This window comes from Mytilus galloprovincialis, chromosome 10 (assembly GCF_965363235.1).
Source record: "Mytilus galloprovincialis chromosome 10, xbMytGall1.hap1.1, whole genome shotgun sequence".
Taxonomy (NCBI): Eukaryota; Metazoa; Mollusca; class Bivalvia; order Mytilida; family Mytilidae; genus Mytilus; species Mytilus galloprovincialis.
Genome location: NC_134847.1, coordinates 84,046,200 through 84,066,972, shown reverse-complemented (window position 1 = coordinate 84,066,972; position 20,773 = coordinate 84,046,200). Strand labels below are relative to the sequence as shown.

At 32.9% G+C, this 20,773-nt stretch overlaps 2 protein-coding genes across 2 annotated transcripts; one reads left to right on the top strand and one right to left on the bottom strand.

The window, feature by feature from the left end:
* Positions 1 to 556: 556 nt before the first annotated feature.
* Positions 557 to 3,595, bottom strand: LOC143048630 (perlucin-like protein). Its single transcript, XM_076222418.1, has 4 exons — positions 3,506 to 3,595; positions 3,070 to 3,151; positions 1,924 to 2,147; positions 557 to 665 (listed from the first exon to the last, which is right to left on the bottom strand). The coding sequence occupies exons 1-4, from the start codon at positions 3,512 to 3,514 to the stop codon at positions 633 to 635; spliced, it is 348 nt and encodes a 115-aa protein (XP_076078533.1). The 5' UTR covers positions 3,515 to 3,595; the 3' UTR covers positions 557 to 632.
* Positions 3,596 to 13,461: 9,866 nt separating this feature from the next.
* Positions 13,462 to 18,400, top strand: LOC143049408 (actin, cytoplasmic-like). Its single transcript, XM_076223058.1, has 3 exons — positions 13,462 to 13,504; positions 16,059 to 16,225; positions 17,286 to 18,400. Exons 2-3 carry the CDS (start codon positions 16,100 to 16,102, stop codon positions 18,258 to 18,260), a joined length of 1,101 nt encoding a protein of 366 aa, XP_076079173.1. The 5' UTR covers positions 13,462 to 13,504; positions 16,059 to 16,099; the 3' UTR covers positions 18,261 to 18,400.
* Positions 18,401 to 20,773: the final 2,373 nt, after the last annotated feature.

Here is a 20,773-nt window from a genome sequence, read left to right as displayed (position 1 = left end):
TCAATAATTCAGTATTCACATTTGAAAGATACAGAGAGACAATTGGTTATTCAAAAGAAGCCAATTTGAGTTAAAAAAAATAAATTAAAAAAGACAGCACTTCAAAAATAATTCTTAAAACGAGATAATGTTTTGAATGAAGCATTAATTAAAAAAACTAATTTGCAAAGGACATAAAGGAGACGAAAATATTGATGATTGTAAAGATGATGAATTGCACCCTCTGATTAGAACAACACATTCTGGAGTTGGTCAAGGAGGCATACTCAAATCTTGGAAGAAGTTAAAAAAAAACAAAACAATTTGCCAATTTTAGCAGAGAAATTGTCAGCATTTTCACTCAGATGCGTGAATATTTAGAACAAAGGGGTGATATCAATATGAATCCTTATATTTCTCTTCGTTAAGTCATGCTTTTGTTCCTCTTTTTCACATTTTATTGTGGTTGTTTGTTTTTTAGTATTTTGTTACATTCTTTTCGAAACACTGCCCAAGTACCTCTTTGATTCATCACATTTTTCTGAAGACTTATCTTGAACAAGTTTATAACACAAACGTCTTGTTTTACATTTTTATTGATGAGTATTGATCATTCATCTCTGGTTATATTCATTTAAGATTGATCTCCTAACTTATAGCTTCGAGTATGGCTGACATGACACTCCCTGAAAATATGTAAATCACGCTGATTAGTGATGTTAATCTTTTTTAAAGAAGTTTCAATGGTCTGTAAACTTTTTATGTTTCTTTTCTTAAATGTGTTATACTCGTTAAAAATAAGAACAGGAACATATTAAAGTGCACATACATGTAAGCATTGAATTCAGTGCAACCTTAGGTACAACTGATTATTTCGTTATTCGGCAATCTGTAAGATGAACTTACGTCCATATCTAGGTCGAAAGGAGCATTACATGTCTCATTAAGTAGTGATATTACCATTATCATTAATCGTGTACTCATAATTATGAACACTTTAGTTGGTTAATTATGTGATTATGTCTAAAGAAAATTCTCTATGTTTTCTTATAGAAAGTACGTTGTGACTTTAGCTATCCGAGTTGTCTTATAGACAGTCCGAGTATCCATCAGATACCAAATGACAAAGAGGATATCGTACGGCCTACATCAATGAGCAAAATCTATGTTGTACAGAATAAAAGGATAATTTATGTTCAAGCAATACATCATTTTTCATTTTTAGCCATGGCGTTGTCAGTTTATTTTAGATTTATGAGTTTGACTGTCCCTTTGGTATCTTTCGTCCCTCTTTTAGGACAGACACATACAGATTTATGTGGCAGCGTTGAAATTTCTTGCAATTTCCTTACTATCTATAAAAGAGGGGCAAGATACCACAGGGACAGTGAAACACATAAATCGAAAATAAAATGACAACAACATAACTTATAAGAAAAAGACAAATAGACGAGTAATAATACACAATTTACAACATACAAAACTAAAGACTAAGCAACAGGAACCCCATCAAAAACTTTGGTGATCGCAGGTGCTCCAGAGGGGTAAGCAGATCCTGTGGCACGCATGGTGTTGCTCATGTGAATACGAACCCGGTAAATAGGAACATAAAAATTTATTCCCCACAACATATGGTGGAATAGAATGTTTAAAATATTGGATTAATATATAAAAAGGGCGAAATTCACAAATTAACTATCTTAAAGTACTCGCTGTCACTGAAAGCTTAGCTTAGTTTAATGACAGTTGCAACAAATAAATGGATGAACGTGTTTTAAAGACTAAAACTATATCCAAATACACACTGAATAGATAAGATGTCATAAACATTCTGAGAAAACATTACATTGTATTAAGCCACAAAAATAATAATACAATTTAAAAATAACACACTTCAGAAATTGCAGAAAGTGTTTCATATGTATATAGGAATATTAAAATTACCTGTTGACTTTCACAAACGTAAGACTGACTTGTAGAACATTTACAGTCATTCCATTTATACCCATATCCAGGATAAAGCTCTACGCAACCTTCAACATTTCCACCATGATCGGGTTGATGGGGATGCCAATAACTTTCTGTAACTTTAGATAGATCGAATGCCCATCCCCAGTCTTTTGTAACAGCATCGGACGCTCCTATCCATGTACGACTAAGGTTGCTATCTAAAATATTTGAAAAAATCTATTCATGTCGGTTATAAATATGTTACATTAATAACCAAGTGATTGTCTGTGTGCAACATGCAACTATTATAATTGTAATGATCATATGTAAGAAGTCAAACATTCATCTAAAAGTGCAAAATTCAACCAATGGAAAGGAATTAAATAGAATAATGCATCATATATGCAGCACTCGTGATCTAACTGTGTAACAGTGGATACACTTTTATATTGTTTATGTTCCTTTTTATAGGTCTGTATAAATGATTACTATCCAAAGAATATCTAACAATGCAATGAATAAACTATACAAAGCCCTTATCATCATTTTTCTATGTTGTGTCATGTGTACTATTGTTTGTCTGTTTGTCTTTTTCATTATTAGCCATGGCGTTATCAGTTTATTTTAGATTTATGAGTTTGACTGTCCCTTTTGTATCTTTCGTCCCTCTTTTATTTGGTTACATGCTAATTTCTATGTTCAAAATGCAGTTTTTGTCATCTTTGATAAACTTTATTCAAATTAAGATGAGTATCGACTAAACGGAACGCCAGTCGTTTAATTAAAACAAACGCTGTAGATCATTTGTATAGACGTTCATATGATTAAAGACTACGACGATGAATGTTTTAGGAGTGATATTTGTAATTTGACCAACATGAACTATTGCTATAATATTGTGTTTGTCAGACGTCGAAATATAAGAAATATAAGAAAATGTTTAAAATTTACAATTTAAAAGGAAAGCATGACATGAAATTGATGTATCTTTATTTCCTAAATGTTTCTTTTTCTTTGATTACAATGTAATGTCAATTAAGGAATGCACTCCTGTTGCAATTAAAAAAAAGCAAAAGAAAAAAGGATAAATTACATTTCCCTTATTTTCTTCCTTTCGGTTACTAGCTAGTGTATATATACCTTGTACATTTTTCGCTACCCAATTCTGTTCTGATGAATCTGTTATTTTCACGAGATAGCCCCCATCTTTCCGACATTCCTTCTGTAATTTAATAAAAAAAGAAATATTTCAAATAAATCAATAAAAATAGATAATACAATTGTTTTACATTTGTCATTCATTGGGCCTTTTATATCTGACCTAGGTAAACCAATGCAAACGAGAAAACTAACGGCATAAAGTATGTACACAAAAAGAACGAAAAACAAATGTATAACACATCAACAAGCTCTCTTTGCATATTTTACGTTTGATAATCGCAACTTTTCTTTATTTTACTTTTTGATTAAGAACACTTTAGATTCATGTATACGAAGATACATTTTTTTTAATTCAAAATGTATACTAATTTTAGATATGGATAATACGTAAAAGCAAATGTAATAGTAACTATACCTCTGCCATCCTCCATGATTTTTTGTGTTTAGAGAAAAGATAGCAATGATTTTTTGTATTCTCTCCATCCAATTTTGCAAATGTTGGATTTTCCTTAATATATAAACTTGGATTTTGTAAATGTCATTTGATAATAATCAGGACTATAAATAGGACTTTCTTACCCCAGGATTAGATTTCCTTAGCCGTATTTGGCACAACTTTTTGGAATTTTGGATCCTCAATGCTCTTCAACTTTGTATTGATTTGGCTTTTTAACTATTTTGATCTGAGCGTCACTGATGAGTCTTATGTAGACGAAACGCGCGTCTGGCGTATAAAATTATAATCCTGGTACTTTTGATAACTATTATCATATTCCATCCATGTCTCGTTTTTTGAATTTATAATATTTTGATTTTTTAAACACTGTATATCCGAATATCGAGAAAAGAAGCCAACTATTTGCAACAAAAAAATAATTAAAAAAATACTATGAATATTATAAACCCTGTCCCCATGTTTTCCTTTGAAGATGTTTTGTATAACTACGACTATTTTAAAAAGAAAATTGTTTGTCTGCTTATTTACAAAGCAACACTCCTTGTTAGTCGCTTAAGTACACCCAGTATACACTCCTCGATTATTATTTATTCTTTAAACATGTTATAAACACTGTGACACGTAGACAATATCTTATAACGGAAGAATTTGTTTTTAAAGTTATTATTATTTGTTGTAGAAATTAATCCGCAATTTATTTAGATGTCTTTAAAGCTGAACATGTAAATATAATACTTAATGATATATTTGAAATTCCAAAATTTGTTAGTAGAATGGAAATGGGGAAAAGGAAAAACAATCCGACCAAAGAGTATAAAACAGCCCAAAGCCACCAATAGGTTTTCAACACAGCGTGAAAAAACGTCACCCGGAGGCGGGCTTCAGCTGTCCCCTAAACAAACATGTCTTAATTGATCTCTTGTTTGAGACTTGTCTCATTGGCAATCAAACCACATCCTCTTTTTTTATATGTCTGTATGTACTAGTTCAGTGAAAGACTGAAGATACCTAAAAGGGACATACAAACTCATTAGTCGAAAATAAATTGACTACGCCATGGCTGAAAAAAAAGTAAAAGACAAACAAAAAAGTCACAAATCACAGAGTTGTATTAGTGTTTCATGCAAGCAATACATAGACTCTTTGCCAATACAGATTATTTTTAACACTTTGTTTACAATTTTGATTCCTTAATGCTTATAAGTTAAATTTAAAGTTCACTTATCTCGGCTTCATAGCTTGGAAAAAATAATTTCACTCCTACCATATAAACGGATATCGAATTTAATACACTTGTAAGTCTCAGATCGACACACGCTCTCTAATAAATGTCTATTTTACGAATCAACACTTTTTTTTATTGTTCTCATATCGACGTCCAAGATTTGACATCTCTAATCGCGTTTTATAAACTTTAGGTTGGCACAATTACTTCATAACTTTATCAAATGATGCCTTTAAGTTGAGATAAATATTTAAAAAAAATTAAGGGATACTATAAAATTAAAGAAAGAAAGAAGATGTGATATGATTGCAAATCAAATAAATTGAATGAAGTGGGTTTAGGCAACCGTACGTCGTTCAATTATGATAAAACCCATACCGTAAAGTCAGTTATAAAATGCAAAAAATGTCAATAAATTCAAACTTGAAAATTTACGGCTTTTTAAGAACATTAAACATGTGGTGCTCACTAAATAGGTGTAAGCTCAGAAATGTGTTGCAATCCGAATGATTCAACTCGTAAAACACTTTGCATTAATTCTATTAAATGAATGTTATCTATTGCTGAAAGATTAACGTTGACATTTATATGTATGTATACGTGCAGAAATGTATTTTTGTTGAATATCGATTAGAAAAGACTACACTCAATTGAAGTCGTTTTTGTACACCACAAAAGCCTAGACGATTTCACATTGGACGTCAATTAAAAAGTCAAAATATTGAACACTTATTTGAATATAAGAAATCAGACGTCGATATGTGAATAACATATATATATATATTTATATGTAGGACTCAAATATATGGCGGGTTCCGAATCTATTGTAGATTCCTAATCTATGGTAAATGTGACTTAACAAAAGCCAAACAACTCAAATCTATGGCAGATTTTTGTTTTCTCCAGATCTATGCTAGGGGAGAGAGGAACAAATAACGTCACAATTGAAAAACGCTATATTACATATTTGCGTCGCTAACGATGGCGGAACCCATAGATTTGAACACCATTTAAGATGAAGTTATTTTCCTGACAAAACTTTTCCGATGGTTTAAAGGAAGATGTGATCTACTATTCCTAAGAGGGACAAGATGTGCTGTATCAGTCAATGCCCGCGATGAATAAGGACACCGCTTTTTTCAGTATTGCATATTTTTGAGAATGAGTTTTGGTAGTAGTCTACGGTCTACGGCTGGCAAAGTTTATAAAGTGAAAGATCAAATTACCGGATACAAATTTGATTTAAATCCACACAAATAAAAAAAATGTTTATTTTTTACAGAGCACATCATTTCATCTTGAAGTCTGTATTAAGGTTTATGAGTTTATAATTTATATCTTTTTTTGGTTGCCCATTATGGAATGTTTATTTCACAAAATTGATGTTCATGGACATGTTCTCGTCGTCGTTTATTTCCTCCTTCTTAAGACAAGTCATTGGTCGAAAATGTACTGCATTGTTTTCCATTTGCAAAAAAATTGCCATAGATTTGGAAACAATAAAAGTCCGCCATAGATTAGGAAACTACAACACTTGCCATAGATAAGGATTGTAAAAAAACTGCCATAGATTTGGGATGGCATGACGCAACTTTTACGATGCCACTGCTGGTGGACGTTTCGTCCCCGAGGGTATCACCAGCCCAGTAGTCAACACTTCGTATCGGTGTTGACATGAATATCAATAATGTGGTCATTTTATAAATTTCCTGTTTACAAAACTTTGAATTTTTCGAAAAACTAAGGATTTTCTTATCCCAGGCATAGATTACCTTAGATGTATTTGGCACAACTTTTTGGAATTTTGGATCCTCAATGCTCTTCAACTTTGTACTTGTTTGGCTTTATAAATATTTTGATATGAGCGTCACTGATGAGTCTTATGTAGACGAAACGCGCGTCTGGCGTACTATAAATTATAATCCTGGTACCTTTGATAACTATTTACACCACTGGGTCGATGCCACTGCTGGTGGACGTTTCGTCCCCGAGGGTATCACCAGCCCAGTAGTCAACACTTCGTATCGGTGTTGACATGAATATCAATAATGTGGTCATTTTATAAATTTCCTGTTTACAAAACTTTGAATTTTTCGAAAAACTAAGGATTTTCTTATCCCAGGCATAGATTACCTTAGATGTATTTGGCACAACTTTTTGGAATTTTGGATCCTCAATGCTCTTCAACTTTGTACTTGTTTGGCTTTATAAATATTTTGATATGAGCGTCACTGATGAGTCTTATGTAGACGAAACGCGCGTCTGGCGTACTATAAATTATAATCCTGGTACCTTTGATAACTATTTACACCACTGGGTCGATGCCACTGCTGGTGGACGTTTCGTCCCCGAGGGTATCACCAGCCCAGTAGTCAACACTTCGTATCGGTGTTGACATGAATATCAATAATGTGGTCATTTTATAAATTTCCTGTTTACAAAACTTTGAATTTTTCGAAAAACTAAGGATTTTCTTATCCCAGGCATAGATTACCTTAGATGTATTTGGCACAACTTTTTGGAATTTTGGATCCTCAATGCTCTTCAACTTTGTACTTGTTTGGCTTTATAAATATTTTGATATGAGCGTCACTGATGAGTCTTATGTAGACGAAACGCGCGTCTGGCGTACTATAAATTATAATCCTGGTACCTTTGATAACTAATTACCATAGATTAGGAATCTGCCATAGATTTGCAACCCACTAAAATTTGAGTCCTACATATATAATTGGCATTATCCGTGAATTGGGATGGGTGTTGATGTGTGTCCGATGATTGTTCTTGAATTATCAATGCCTGTTCATTTTCCCTAAGAATAGGACTGGAGAGCTATTTGTCCTTATAAAGGTGTAATATCAAATTATTCACTTGGAACATTCGTGCTTTCTTGATGATCTTTAAGAGGAGATGTTTAAAAAAATAAGAAAAATTGTCAACCATTGTTAAAACATCCTATTTGGTCAGGTTACCTCAAAAGGTATTGTAAAGATATAATGTAAAGTAAAAGCAAAAGTTAAAATGGAAAAACCTGTAAGAAGGATATTACGTATTCATAACTTTAGATTTGTTTATTTATTCCTGTACGACTAAAAGTCGTTTGTTCTACATTCGTAAGTAAGTTTTTGGCTGTATTTATAGAAGAAAAATGTATGCACCTATAATTTTAAGTGATTCTTTTATGTAAAATTTAGATAGGATAAAGAAAAGAGGGACAGTAAGACTATTTACAGTGTATATCATTTAAGAGCTTCTTAAAACAATATAAGGCATTGTTTGCATATTTGATTCCATTCGGTTTTTCGTTTTGATACAGTTTCTATTTTTCGTTTTGCTCTGTCAAAAACTAAAATCAAAATCAAAAGTGTTTTCGTTTTTCGTTTTTGGATTTCACTAGACAATATTTTTTTGTGTTTGTTCTTCTTATCATGTTATCATGTTAATACAAAGTTTTACTTTCTTGTATTTAAGTCAACGGTATCTTAATAATGCTAATGCAGTTTGTTCTCTACCCTGTTATTTCAACATACATATTATGTCGACAAAAAAGACCGCAATGAATTATGAATCGACGAAAGATAATAAATGAATCAAAAACTTCAAATTTCGTTGTTTTATCGTTAAACAATAGCTGCATTTTTGACCAATTGCGAATATAAATGATATGATAAGGCTTATTTTGACGTGAATTCATATTTAATTGATGTATAAATCACATTGTGTATTATGTATTCATTAACAAACAACCGTTCTAACAAATTGTAACTGCGTACATGTATAAAGGTTTCTTTAATGTAATTCTGCATAAGATGATAATGCGCAAGTAGTACAATTAACGTTTCAAACAAATCCTACAATGTAGTTCTGTGGCTCAAAATAATTCCTTTATAGTGTCTTCATCTTTTCTGGATGGAATGGTTTAAATTCACTATTTTCTCTGGTTTTTAGTTTCTTCAGGGTATCATTCTGTCTTGATGTGATCTACATTTTGAATATAGAATAACTTCAAATTTATTATTACATTTGTTTAAGTGCATTGTGAACATACTCCGAATACTTAGTTTGTTTAAATGTAATATATATAATGTTAGTTCATACGAAAAGTTATGTAATAGGTTGTTGCATAAATGACTGCGTCGCTCACCTCGGTCTATATGCATATTAAATAAACGACACTCTATAACATTGTAGACAAAATAAGAATTAATAATTAAAAAGGGATCTTACGGGTTCTTCTCCTTTATTATTTAAGGGCAATGCGTCCTACAGGGAATTGTCTGACTGATTTGACGTAAATAGACAATTGGTAGAGTTCAACATTCTAAACAACTTTACTCTTACATATTTCCTCTATTTATAACCGTTACGGTTATTAGAATAAGAGACAAAACTTGCACATTACTCTATATGTTTTATTTATAGTCGCGTCGGTCATCTTTGTTGGCAGGTGGTGGTTGTCATACACACTTTTATTTGAGATACCCTTATGGTGATGTTGGCTTCTATACCTGTATGGAGTTATTATCTCTCATACCAATAGGTTATGCTTTCTAAGAAACAACCCGAACGATACCATGCTTCAATGAAATATGCTTCAAGACATAAAATAAGGACCTGTGGGACATGTACATTTATCACGAGTTCGTACTCCGTTCATGTCAATTCTTAATTTTTATACATTGATGTATACCTTTTACTCTATCAAAAGACCAACTAATTAAATATTCTTATATTCTATTGAATAATACCCATGGGGTCAGAATTGGTGGCCCGAAATGATTTTCTTTAGAATACTTTTTTATTAACAAATAATGGGGATATAATTCTAAACCCACCAACTTAGTTTAGTGAAGAGGTGAAGGGGTGCTTTTTTTGGTAAATAATAATATCCTCATTATTTGTTATGATAAATGATAAATGATAAATGTTTTGCTATTCAAATGAAAATAATTCTGAATATTTCATTCGATTCAATTAAAGTTGTTTCAACAATAAATAGAGAAAAACAAAATAGCACCCCCTCACCACCCTTACCATCACCACCTTCAGTAATCTAAGTTGTTACAAAAATAACTTACAAAGTGTCTTGTATTTTTCATACACCGTTATCAGATAGTAACAATTCATTTGTGTCTGACTTCATGCAGTTACAGTAATATTTTTATTGTGTATGGATAATAATTTTTACGGTTTATACCTAGATTAATAAGTGAGTTGTATTTCACATTCTAAATGCGCCGTAGGGCGTATTAAAACCTGGACATCTTAGAAAGGAATATCCCACTTTTGACAGTATACAAGTCAGTTATGAATATTTTAATGTTTCCTTGTCGTAGAACACACATTCAGGTGTCAGGATTTCCCAAATAAAGACCTCCCAGCATTCGGTTATTTATTTGATGAGTCTTGACACTCTACGGTGTGTTCTACGACAAGGAAAACCTTAAAACATGCGTCATCTATAACACAGTTTCCCTATAGCTTCCGAAGAGAAGAATTTAGTAAAAGATTGCAAACATTTACAAACAAAAATGAAAAAAAGCACTATGAAAGGCAATTATTGTCATAGGACTTATTTGTAAATCTGAATCTGCTAAACATTATTGCTGTTGATAGTGTATCTCTATCTATAATAGTATTCAAGAAAACAACTATAAACTGAAACATGTCCTTAAAGTTACCAATCTAGTAGCAGCAACCCAACAACAGGTTGCCTGAATCATCTGAAAATGTCTGGGCAGAAAGATCCAACTCAATCAGTTTTACTATTTGCGATTTGCTCGAAATGCTTTCTTTTTGAAGATATATGTCAAAACGGATTAAACCCTATGTTTTATTTTGACATGTTGGTCAAGTTGGTTGGCAAACGGGGTCATCGGAAAAATTCTATTAACTAGATACTTTTACGATGATGTTGTTTATGTTTGGGTGAACTTATAGTTTAAGAGGAGACGATTTTCGTAAAAGATCATAAGAATTGACGAAAATTGTTTAAACAATTTAATATTGTGTCAGGTCAGATAAAAAGGTAATGTAAAGATGCTAATGTAAAGTAAAAGCAAACGTTTAAATGGAAAAACCTGTCGTAATCATATGACTTATTTATAATTTACGATTTGTTTAATTTATTCTTGAACGACTTTAAATTGTTTGTTGAAAATTTGTAAGTATTTATGGTTGTTATATTTTAAAAAAATAAGGTATGTTCCTTTACAGACATATGTTTGTATTTACAGGACAATTTTTATCAATGAAATGCTCTTTTGTGGTAAATTGCGATATTTCAATATAATTTTCAAGTGTTTTATTTATCTTCTAATATTTGACATGAGAAAGAAAAATGGAGAGATAGCCTTTTTACGTGTATTTCATTAATTTGAAATGCTTCTTTTTCTTATGAAGGTTTGTTTGTATATTTGCGTCCATACGTTTTTCTTTTTGATTTGTATAAAACCAAACCGGGACACGGAAGAGTGTTTTCATCTTTTGTTTTTGATTTCTCAATAGCAAAATTAAGAAAAAAAGAGTGATTATGTTCTCCCTTTTGATTTCTCTAAAACCATAACGGAAAACGAAAGTGTTTTCAATTTTCGTTTTCGATTTTTCTAACTCATGAGTCAATGTTGTCTTAATCTAGATGTAAAGAATATCGGGGTACCTATACGTCTGAAAACTAATTAAAGTTGCATATAATAATAACAATAGCTCGTAAAAAAAAACAGCAATACAATGTTGAACGAGAAATATATAGATCAAAATACAGAAATTGAATCCAAATGTCTTTTTTTCTTAAGGAAATAAAAAAAAAACGATTTGCACAAAGTCTTTTGATTTTCATTTTGATTTTTGAGAAATATTTATCAAAAAAGGAAAACACTTTTAAAAAAAAATATACTCATTACTATTTTTCATTTTGTTCTTTTGAGAATTCAAAAACGAAAAATGAAAACACTTTTTTTGTTGTTTTCTTTTGTTTTTTTGCTATCTCAAAACGAAAATCGAATGGACGCAAATCTACATCGATCTTTTTTTAGCTTTATATACTCACCGTTCTGAACGAAATATGAACCTTTTCAATCATTTGGCATCCGTCGTCGTCGTCGTCCATCCGTCCGATGTATACTGTTTCTAACATCTTCTGTGAAACAACTAAACTAATTTGCACCCCACTTACGATGAGAGATTTTTCGGGTTGCTAGAATACATTTTGTGTTAAATTTTCTGGTTTTTCAAAATCATGGCCGACATGGCTAACAATAGAACATAGGGGGAAAATACAGGTCTTGGCTTATATCTGAAAGAAAAACAAAGTATGCCGAGCAAATTAGACATGATGTTAAAGTGTAGGTGAAATTCTATCAGCCCTGAAAATATCCAATGAATCTAATAACCAATTATTAGGTTGCTCCTACCTAAAAATGTAGTTTTAGGAAAATTTTGCAGTTTTGGGTAATTATGTTGAATATAATAAATGATAAAAAAAAACTTTAAACAGCAAATATGTTCAGTAAAATGACTTTAAAACTGTTTTGCCTTCCTCAGCAACTTCTGAATCAATTTCAATCAAACGTATGCTGAATGATCCTCAGTATATTAAGAATAAAGTTTGTGTTTTATGTTTTGTTTTGTCCAAAACATGGCCGCCATGGCAAAAGATAAAACATAGATGTAAAATGCACTAAATCACTAAGGGCAAATCTGATATGAGGTAAAAATGTTCATTCGGTCAAGTTCTGTTCAAAATTCTAAATTTTGGTGACTATGTTGAACGAATCTATCTCATCGAACTAGAAATAAAGAATACTACAGATACAGTTAAGTCGGCCTCATATCTTGACTTTCATCTAAAATTGACATTGAGTGTCGGTTGAAAACAAAACATTACGACAAAAGAGATGATTTCCGCTTTCCAATTGTGGACTTTCCATTTCTAAGTAACAACATTCCAGCAGCACCTGCATACGGGGTATTTATCTCTCAATTGGTACGATATTCCCGTGCTTGCATTTCCTATCATGATTTTCTTGATAGAGGGTTGCTGCTCACAAGAAAACTATTAAACCAAGAGTTCCAAATGGTGAATCATCCCTTCGTAAATTTTACGGACGTTGACCGTTATGGAATAAACGTTTCACAAATAATATCGATTATGTTCCTTACGTCGTAACTACAATCCCCTTCCCTTTCATGGATGTGACCTACCGAATTAGACTATTTACCGGATTTGTTATCACATAAGCAACACGACGAGTGCCACACGTGAAGCAGGATATGCTTACCCTTTCGGAGCACCTGAGATCACCCCTAGTTTTTGTGGGGTTCGTGTTGCTTATTCTTTAGTTTACTATGTTGTGGCATGTGTACTATTGTTTTTCTGTTTGTCTTTTTTCATTTTTAGCCATGGCGTTGTCAGTTTATTTTCGATTTTTGAGTTTGACTGTTCCTCTGGAACCTTTCGTCCCTCTTTTCTGTCGGCCATGAAATTGTCAAAATTAGTAACCGATTCTGATGTTGTTGCCACTAAACTTTCAGGAATTTATTTAGTTTTTTTTGTTATTATCTTAAATATTATTAATCATAAAGATAAACAGCAAACAAATTCAGCAATGGTAGATCTAAAAATAAGTTTTGTATGATAAAAATTGTCGAATACCCAGCCGTCATATAAATATATATTGTGTTTTTGTAGGTAAAGTCATAAAAGGGGAAGAAACTAGAGGATAAAAGTCAAAGTAATACGCATATTGTATAATCCATTTGATACCCATAATAAACCATGTAGTGAGATGCAACCCCTAACTGTTTAGTGGAGCGACGGAGAGGACAATTTTAGAAATTTGAATTACCTAAATACCTCATTGGACAGCTGAAATCGATTAGTTTTTGAAAATATGTGTCGTAAATATAAAATCTGGTACAATTATACTGAAAATCAAGGTCAAAGGTCATCACTTAAAACAATCATATTTTCATCAGGAGAAACAATACCATTAATATTTTTTCAAAATTAATAATCTATTCATGAATTACAAATGTATATGAGTAGTATTATGTAGAAAAGCGTTAGTTCATACACAATCTTTTTCATATTTGCACATGACGTCAGAAAACGTTTTATTTAACTTTTTTGAAGATATTCCGTGGTATACAAATTATAAAGCCTAATTAAAAACAGTAGCAGAATAACCTTGATATTAGACCTCGACAAATAGCATTTCTTGAATACTTGTCAAAGAGTATCCGAAATACATGTACGTACATAGCTGATAAATCCAACAAAATGTGTAGTCATGTTTAATTTCTTTTCAGTTTTCAAGATTCGACTTGTCACTGAGTTTTCTTAAAATGAGTTCCAACCATCTCAAAACAAGATACATTTTCATATAATATAGTTATTGCAGTGATAAATTTCTCAATATGTGCAAGCATGTTGTAGAACAAATTCAAAAATTGGAACATGACTGTTTTGATATCTATTTTGTGTTTATTTTCATACCAAATGAAACGTCGAAAAAATTATAGCAAATTAAAGTTAAGTTACCAAATATTACAACAAGAACTATTTTCATGTTAACTTATTTCATCTTTGTCATCAGCTATGTCGGCTGATTCTGCCCGGACATTGTTACAACTACCTAAATTTTGACAAAAACATAAAAAAGAGGTAGACCCTGGTCCTTGCAAACACATGCTGCCTGGCATGCTTTTCCAATCTTACACGCACAAATTACATCTTTAAGAAAGTCTGATACCATTTGTCCCTCAAAGACAATTGGCTCTAACTTGTCATTTTGCGAAGTTTTCCAACCAAGCACATGAGGAGCCATTATTATTTTGGGTTCGCTAAATTTTTCAAAATGGAACAAGTTGTTCGGTTCAATTACTAGACAATTCATCTGTCAAGTCCTATCCCTCTCTGCATATCATTTTAAGACTTACACACAGCATATCTGGAGTCTGGACGATTGGATCTTTGCAAGTGTTATGAAGTTCAAGTGTATTTTGATGTCGCTCGCCTCTTATTTTTGGTTTTGTAAAGAGTAAGCACTGCATGAGCGAGGATAATTTTCGTCATAGACTAATTATTTACCCTGTTTCGGTTTTAACCGATGTCTGATACTAAATCTGAGTGTTCCATGTAAAACTGAATATAGCACGCGCCATCGATTGAAATGTGTTTTTTTACCGTCAATCGTTTCGGTATTAATTTCGATATTGTCCACATCTTCTTGGATTAAGGAACCACAGTTAGCTATACCGAATGGTAAAAAAAACTAGTCCATTTTCAAAAGTGATGACAATACAAGATGTTTTTGTCACGAATAAGGTATCTGTCTATAAATTCAACTACTTTTTCAAATGCCAAATCATACGCAGATTTGTCAGTGGATTTTGGTCTGCATGCCAAGTATGTGGTCAGATATGCTACGTGATACACTGCATTATTGAGCAAATTATCTTGCCCTATTCGATTTATCATTTCAGCGTCGCATGCTCTAACAGCAGCATCTTTATAATTGACCAAACTTTCAGCAGATGAAATTGCATGTACTGTTTTCACCCGTTTATGAGACATTTTTTTTGCAAATAATACACTTTGATGTATTGTGATCAATATTTTCAGGCACCAAAGAATTAGATAAATCGGAATTTATAGCTGGGGTTTCCTTTTCAGTTCAGCTGATGACATGATACTGATTTTAAATTCTGCTTGTTCCTGTTGATATGATTTTTCTAATTAAAATGCAAAATTAGAGATTTCACCCTATTTTCACGGTCCACTGAACATAGAGAATGATAGTGCTGATGGGGCATCCGTGTACTTAGGACACATTCTTGTTTATTGCTGTCTTACATGTTTTAAATCGTATAATGAAAGTAAGGCTTGCATACAGTTAAACTTCTGGGGATTACCTCATTTTGAGATCTTTGCATTGCACTACAATGATAATAAATATATTGGTACTGATTTCTAAATAGTTGACAATGGACAATTTGCATGCAAGTTATAAACGAGAACGATTTAACAAAACATACACGTGTTAGGTTGTGGTCGTCCAGCATACAGGAGGAGGGGGCAATTCGTACAGCCACTGGAAAAAGATTTAAATTGAAAACGGGCCTTTCTATCTAAACTGATATCGTTCACGATAACTATCTGCAAACAACGTATTTTCTATCACTATATACTGAATCATATCACTTTAATTATTTAAGTGCAAATAAAATGAAGACCGATGAATAAACTGATGTTAATTTTGTCTTTACAATCAATTTTTGTGACAGGAGAATAAGCGTTGAAACAACTTTGTCATCCATACAAATATATGATGAACGATGAGAACGTAGCTGCTGTGGTAATTGACAATGGATCAGGATTGTGTAAAGTTGGATTTGCTGGATACGATGCTCCAAAATCTGTATTCCCATCAATTGTTGGACGATACATACATGTAGGTTTGTGGACATTCAAAGTTTTGTAACTTCTCGTCAAAAGTATCAGCAAACTTTCTATATTCCAATTACCTTACTACATATTTGAGAACAAAACAAATTTTTTGTACGATTCATTTTATCCTTATAATTAAAAATTCGCTGCTGTTCATTGTCAGAACAAATCGATAAGAATCTTGAAGAAATAGTGACAACCTAGGTCAGAGTAGCAAGTTATTTGCCGGTACATGTTGCCAATGCCAATATTTTGGGATGATGTATGTTTGATTGGCGTTAGCCACGCCTATGTATTAGTATTTGCTCGTTGTTACTCCCCTTTTGTCTGTCATTCGTTATAGATGTGGGTATTGCCGTTCATATTTTATGGTGACAACAAGGGACAATGACTATTATCACAGACAAATGTGAACTGTTTTATAGAAGATTTTAATTATTCAATCTTTAATGTGGTATAAATTGACAAAAGTTGTCCTTATACCCAATGCAATTTTCTTTAAATTATACATGCTACTTGTATCCAATGTGCGTGGCACAGTTTTTTTAATGCGTAAATTCAAATAATTCTAACGCATTGCTTACACGTTTTCTTGACGTTCAATGGGTAAATGTATAAATGAAATGGTATACAAATAAAGTCATTTTCAAAACAAATAAACATTACCAGAAACTCATAAAAAAAACCAGACCGCAATATACACTGCTAATAATTATATATTTGTACATTGTTTGTCTATTTCAACGTTAAATCATTTGGAGCTAAGCTCGTTTGGAGTACTGCAAAGACTTAAGATTGAAAATATCGAACTGGAAAGCAACACCTCAGTCCATGTTAATGTAATAAAATATGTTAGGTAGGAATGTACAATGACAATCTCTCAGATTCAACATAAACCAAACAGTAAACTTCGTAAGTTCTTCTGATAGTTTTGCTGGTCTTACAAAAAGATTTTTAAAGAGGGAAAATTTAGAGATAGATAAAACAAGAAAACAAATTGCTATAGGAGAAATAAATGCAAGTAAAATAAATATGCATTTTTTATTTATTTTTTTGGTTTTCAGGGAGTAATTAGTCCAAAAGCCCCGACAGACTGCTTCGTCGGGAATGACGCCCAAAACAAAAGAGGTGTTCTTTCACTTAAATACCCAATTCAACACGGAGTTGTCAAAGACTGGGAAGATATGGAGAAAATTTGGCGTCATGCTTTTTATAATGAACTTTGTGTTGGGCCAGAAGAACATCCCGTATTACTTACAGAACCTCCCCTCATCCCTAAATCAAACAGAGAAAAGATGACAAAAATTTTATTTGAAACCTTTAACACTCCGGCTATGTACGTTTCTTATCAGGCTGTCATGTCTTTATTCGCTTCCGGTTGTAATACTGGTATAGTTGTGAACTCTGGTGATGGTGTTACGAATACTGTACCAATCTTCGGAGGCCATGCTATTACACATGCTATTTTGGGGTTAAATATCGCCGGAACTGACCTTACATACTATTTGAAGAATCTTCTGGCAGATCGTGGATATTCGTTCACTAGCACAGCTGAAAAAGAAATCGTAAGAGACATTAAAGAAAAAATGTGCTATGTAGCTTTAGACTTTGAACAAGAAATGCAAACATCTGCTTTGTCATCAATATTAGAGAAAAGCTACGAACTACCTGACGGACAGGTTATCACAATCGGTGATGAGAGATTCAGATGTCCAGAAGCATTATTTTATCAACCATCTTTCATGGCCGACACATCTTTAGGCATGCATGAAACATTATACAACAGTATCATGAAATGTGATGTCGATATACATCGATACTTGTATGCTAATACCGTTCTTTCTGGTGGTTCAACTTTTTGTCCTGGTTTTGCCGACCGTATGCGACAAGAAATCCTACCACTTGCTACACCAACATCAAAAGTTAATGTTATTGCTCCACCAGACAGAAAATATTCTGCCTGGATCGGGGTTCCGTCTTGGCGTCACTGTCCACTTTCCCACAAATGTGGATTAACAAACAGGAGTACGACGACATAGGTCCATCAATCGTCCACAGAAAGTGTTTTTAAACTGCAAATTTCCTGGTTAAAACTGCAATTAAATGCTATCATATATATATGCGGTGATAATTTTTTGTGTCATTTCAATCAATTTATTTTGACTATGTACCATTTTGATGGGGGAAAAACTTCGATTCAAAGAAATTCAACTGTAAAAACATTAAATTGAAAACACATTTGATGAATCGTATTTTTTTGTTTTTTTTCTTCGCCTGTCCCAAGTCAGAAGCCTCTGGTAAACTGGTAAATTTGTGTTTAGGGGCCAGCTAAAGCACGCCTCCCTGCAATGAAAACCCATTAGTGGCCTTCGGCTAATGTCCGCTCTTTGATTGAGTGGGACAGGTTGCACAATAAATACTATTTTCCGATTTACTGTTCATACTTCTATTCGGTTTAAATGCTGTATCTGATTAAAGTCAAATTTGATTATTTTAACATGCTTAATCTGAAAATTGATGTACAGAAAAATTGTCGGGCTTACGTAGTTCATACGTGTTTCTTGTTTCGCGTTTTTGAACAGATTAGACCGTTGGGTCTGGTGTTGAAGACCGTACCTTGACCTATACTGGTTTACTTTTATAAATTGTAATTTGGATAGAGAGTTGTCTTATTGGCCCTCATACCACATCTTTCTGTATCTAATTAATTAACGAAATGTAGAAATCAGAAGATTTAGTATGTTTGCGAATGAGAAACCTTTTATACACACAATAAAATGAAGATGAGAATACCTGAAGGTCATCATACAACTCTATGACCACAATCAGCCAAACTGATTTCATTACGTAATCCTCAAAGGACCTGAGTAATGAATAAGACCCTAAACAATGCGTTATAAAGGGTCATAGATAGTAAGCTATATAATGCCCGGTCGTCCGTGTTTTTTATTTGTTTGTTTTTTATTGCTATGGCGATTTCAGTTTATCCAATTACTACTTTGTATATGATCTGTACGATTTTAGTAAAATGATTATAGTTGTTATTACTTATCAAAGGTACCACACGTATTATTTAATACGTAAAGCCTCGGTCACACCTTACCTCATAGCACGAACGGACGACTAACGGATGAAAATAAAAGTTGTCCGTTGACAAAATTATTATCCGTTGGGAGTCCGTTGATGTACTGACCGAATAAAACGGACGTTTAACGGACGCATAACGGACACACACCGGATATGCAACGTACGAGAAACGGACACGTACCGGACAGAACGGATGTCGAACGTACATCCAACGGACGAGTACCGCATAAAACGTACACCTAACGGAAGCGTACGGGATAAAACGGATGAACAAGATATACGGAAAAATCAAAGGCGACAATAATAATACATGTAAATCGAATAAATATTCAAAATGTTTCTGTGTAACTGGTTTTGGTTTGTTCTTCAAAAATTCCGCCAAAGGGAGGTGTCTGGCCTGAATAAGAACTGCTTGATTGTGAAGGCGTGCCTATACTCTAAGATCGATTATGAATAAAAAGAATTCATAAACCTTAAGAAATCTGACATCCAATAATTGGCATTTCTAAATTTTCAATATGTATTTATCCGTTTCAGATCCGTTCATCATCCGTTTTATCCGTTATACGTCCGATAGAAGTCCGTTTCTCATCCGTTCAACATCCGTTTTATCCGTTAAACGTCCGGTAGAAGTCCGTTGGTGAATTTATCTTCCAACGGATGTATAACGGACATGTAACGGATACAAAACGGAAACGAAACGGACGAGTACCATACAAAACGGACGTTCAACGGACATTTTATCCGTAAGACGTCCGTTGAAAGTTTTGAACATGTTCAAAATTTTCCACCGGACAGAACAGACGTCGACGGATAAAACGTACGCTTAACAGACATGCAACGGACATAGACGGACGTCTAACGAATAAGAACGGACGTCTAACGGACATGAACGGATTGAAAAAAAGTTATCCGTTAGGCGTCCGTTCGAGCTATCCGGTAAGGTGTGACCGAGGCTTTAGACGAACGTTTCGACTCATCAGTGACGCTCATATCAAAATAGTTAGAAAGCCAATCAAGTATAATGTTAAAACGCATTGAGGACCCAAAAATGTTGTGCTCATCAAAACAATCATTTTGATATTAAGGTAGAACAAAATGATTTTAAACAAACAACAGGGAAAAAAATATAAAGATAAGACATATGAAATGGATCGTTATGCCGTAATATTTTACAGTGATGTACTTCAGCATGTTTATTTTGTCGTATTGATTGTTTTCCCACATATACGGCAGGATCTGATTACCCTGTCTGAGAACTACAGATCACCTCCTAGTTGTTGTTGGAGGAACGTTGCATGGATGTTTAAATCTTTTTATGTTGTTTTTTGCGACTGTTTATTTGTTCGTCGTTTTTTGTTTTTTGTTTTTTGTCGCTATGGCTTCGTCAGTTTGTTATAAAATTTGATTTTAATTATTTTTATGGTATAATCCATACCCGCTTTGTGTTTTTACTTTTTTATAT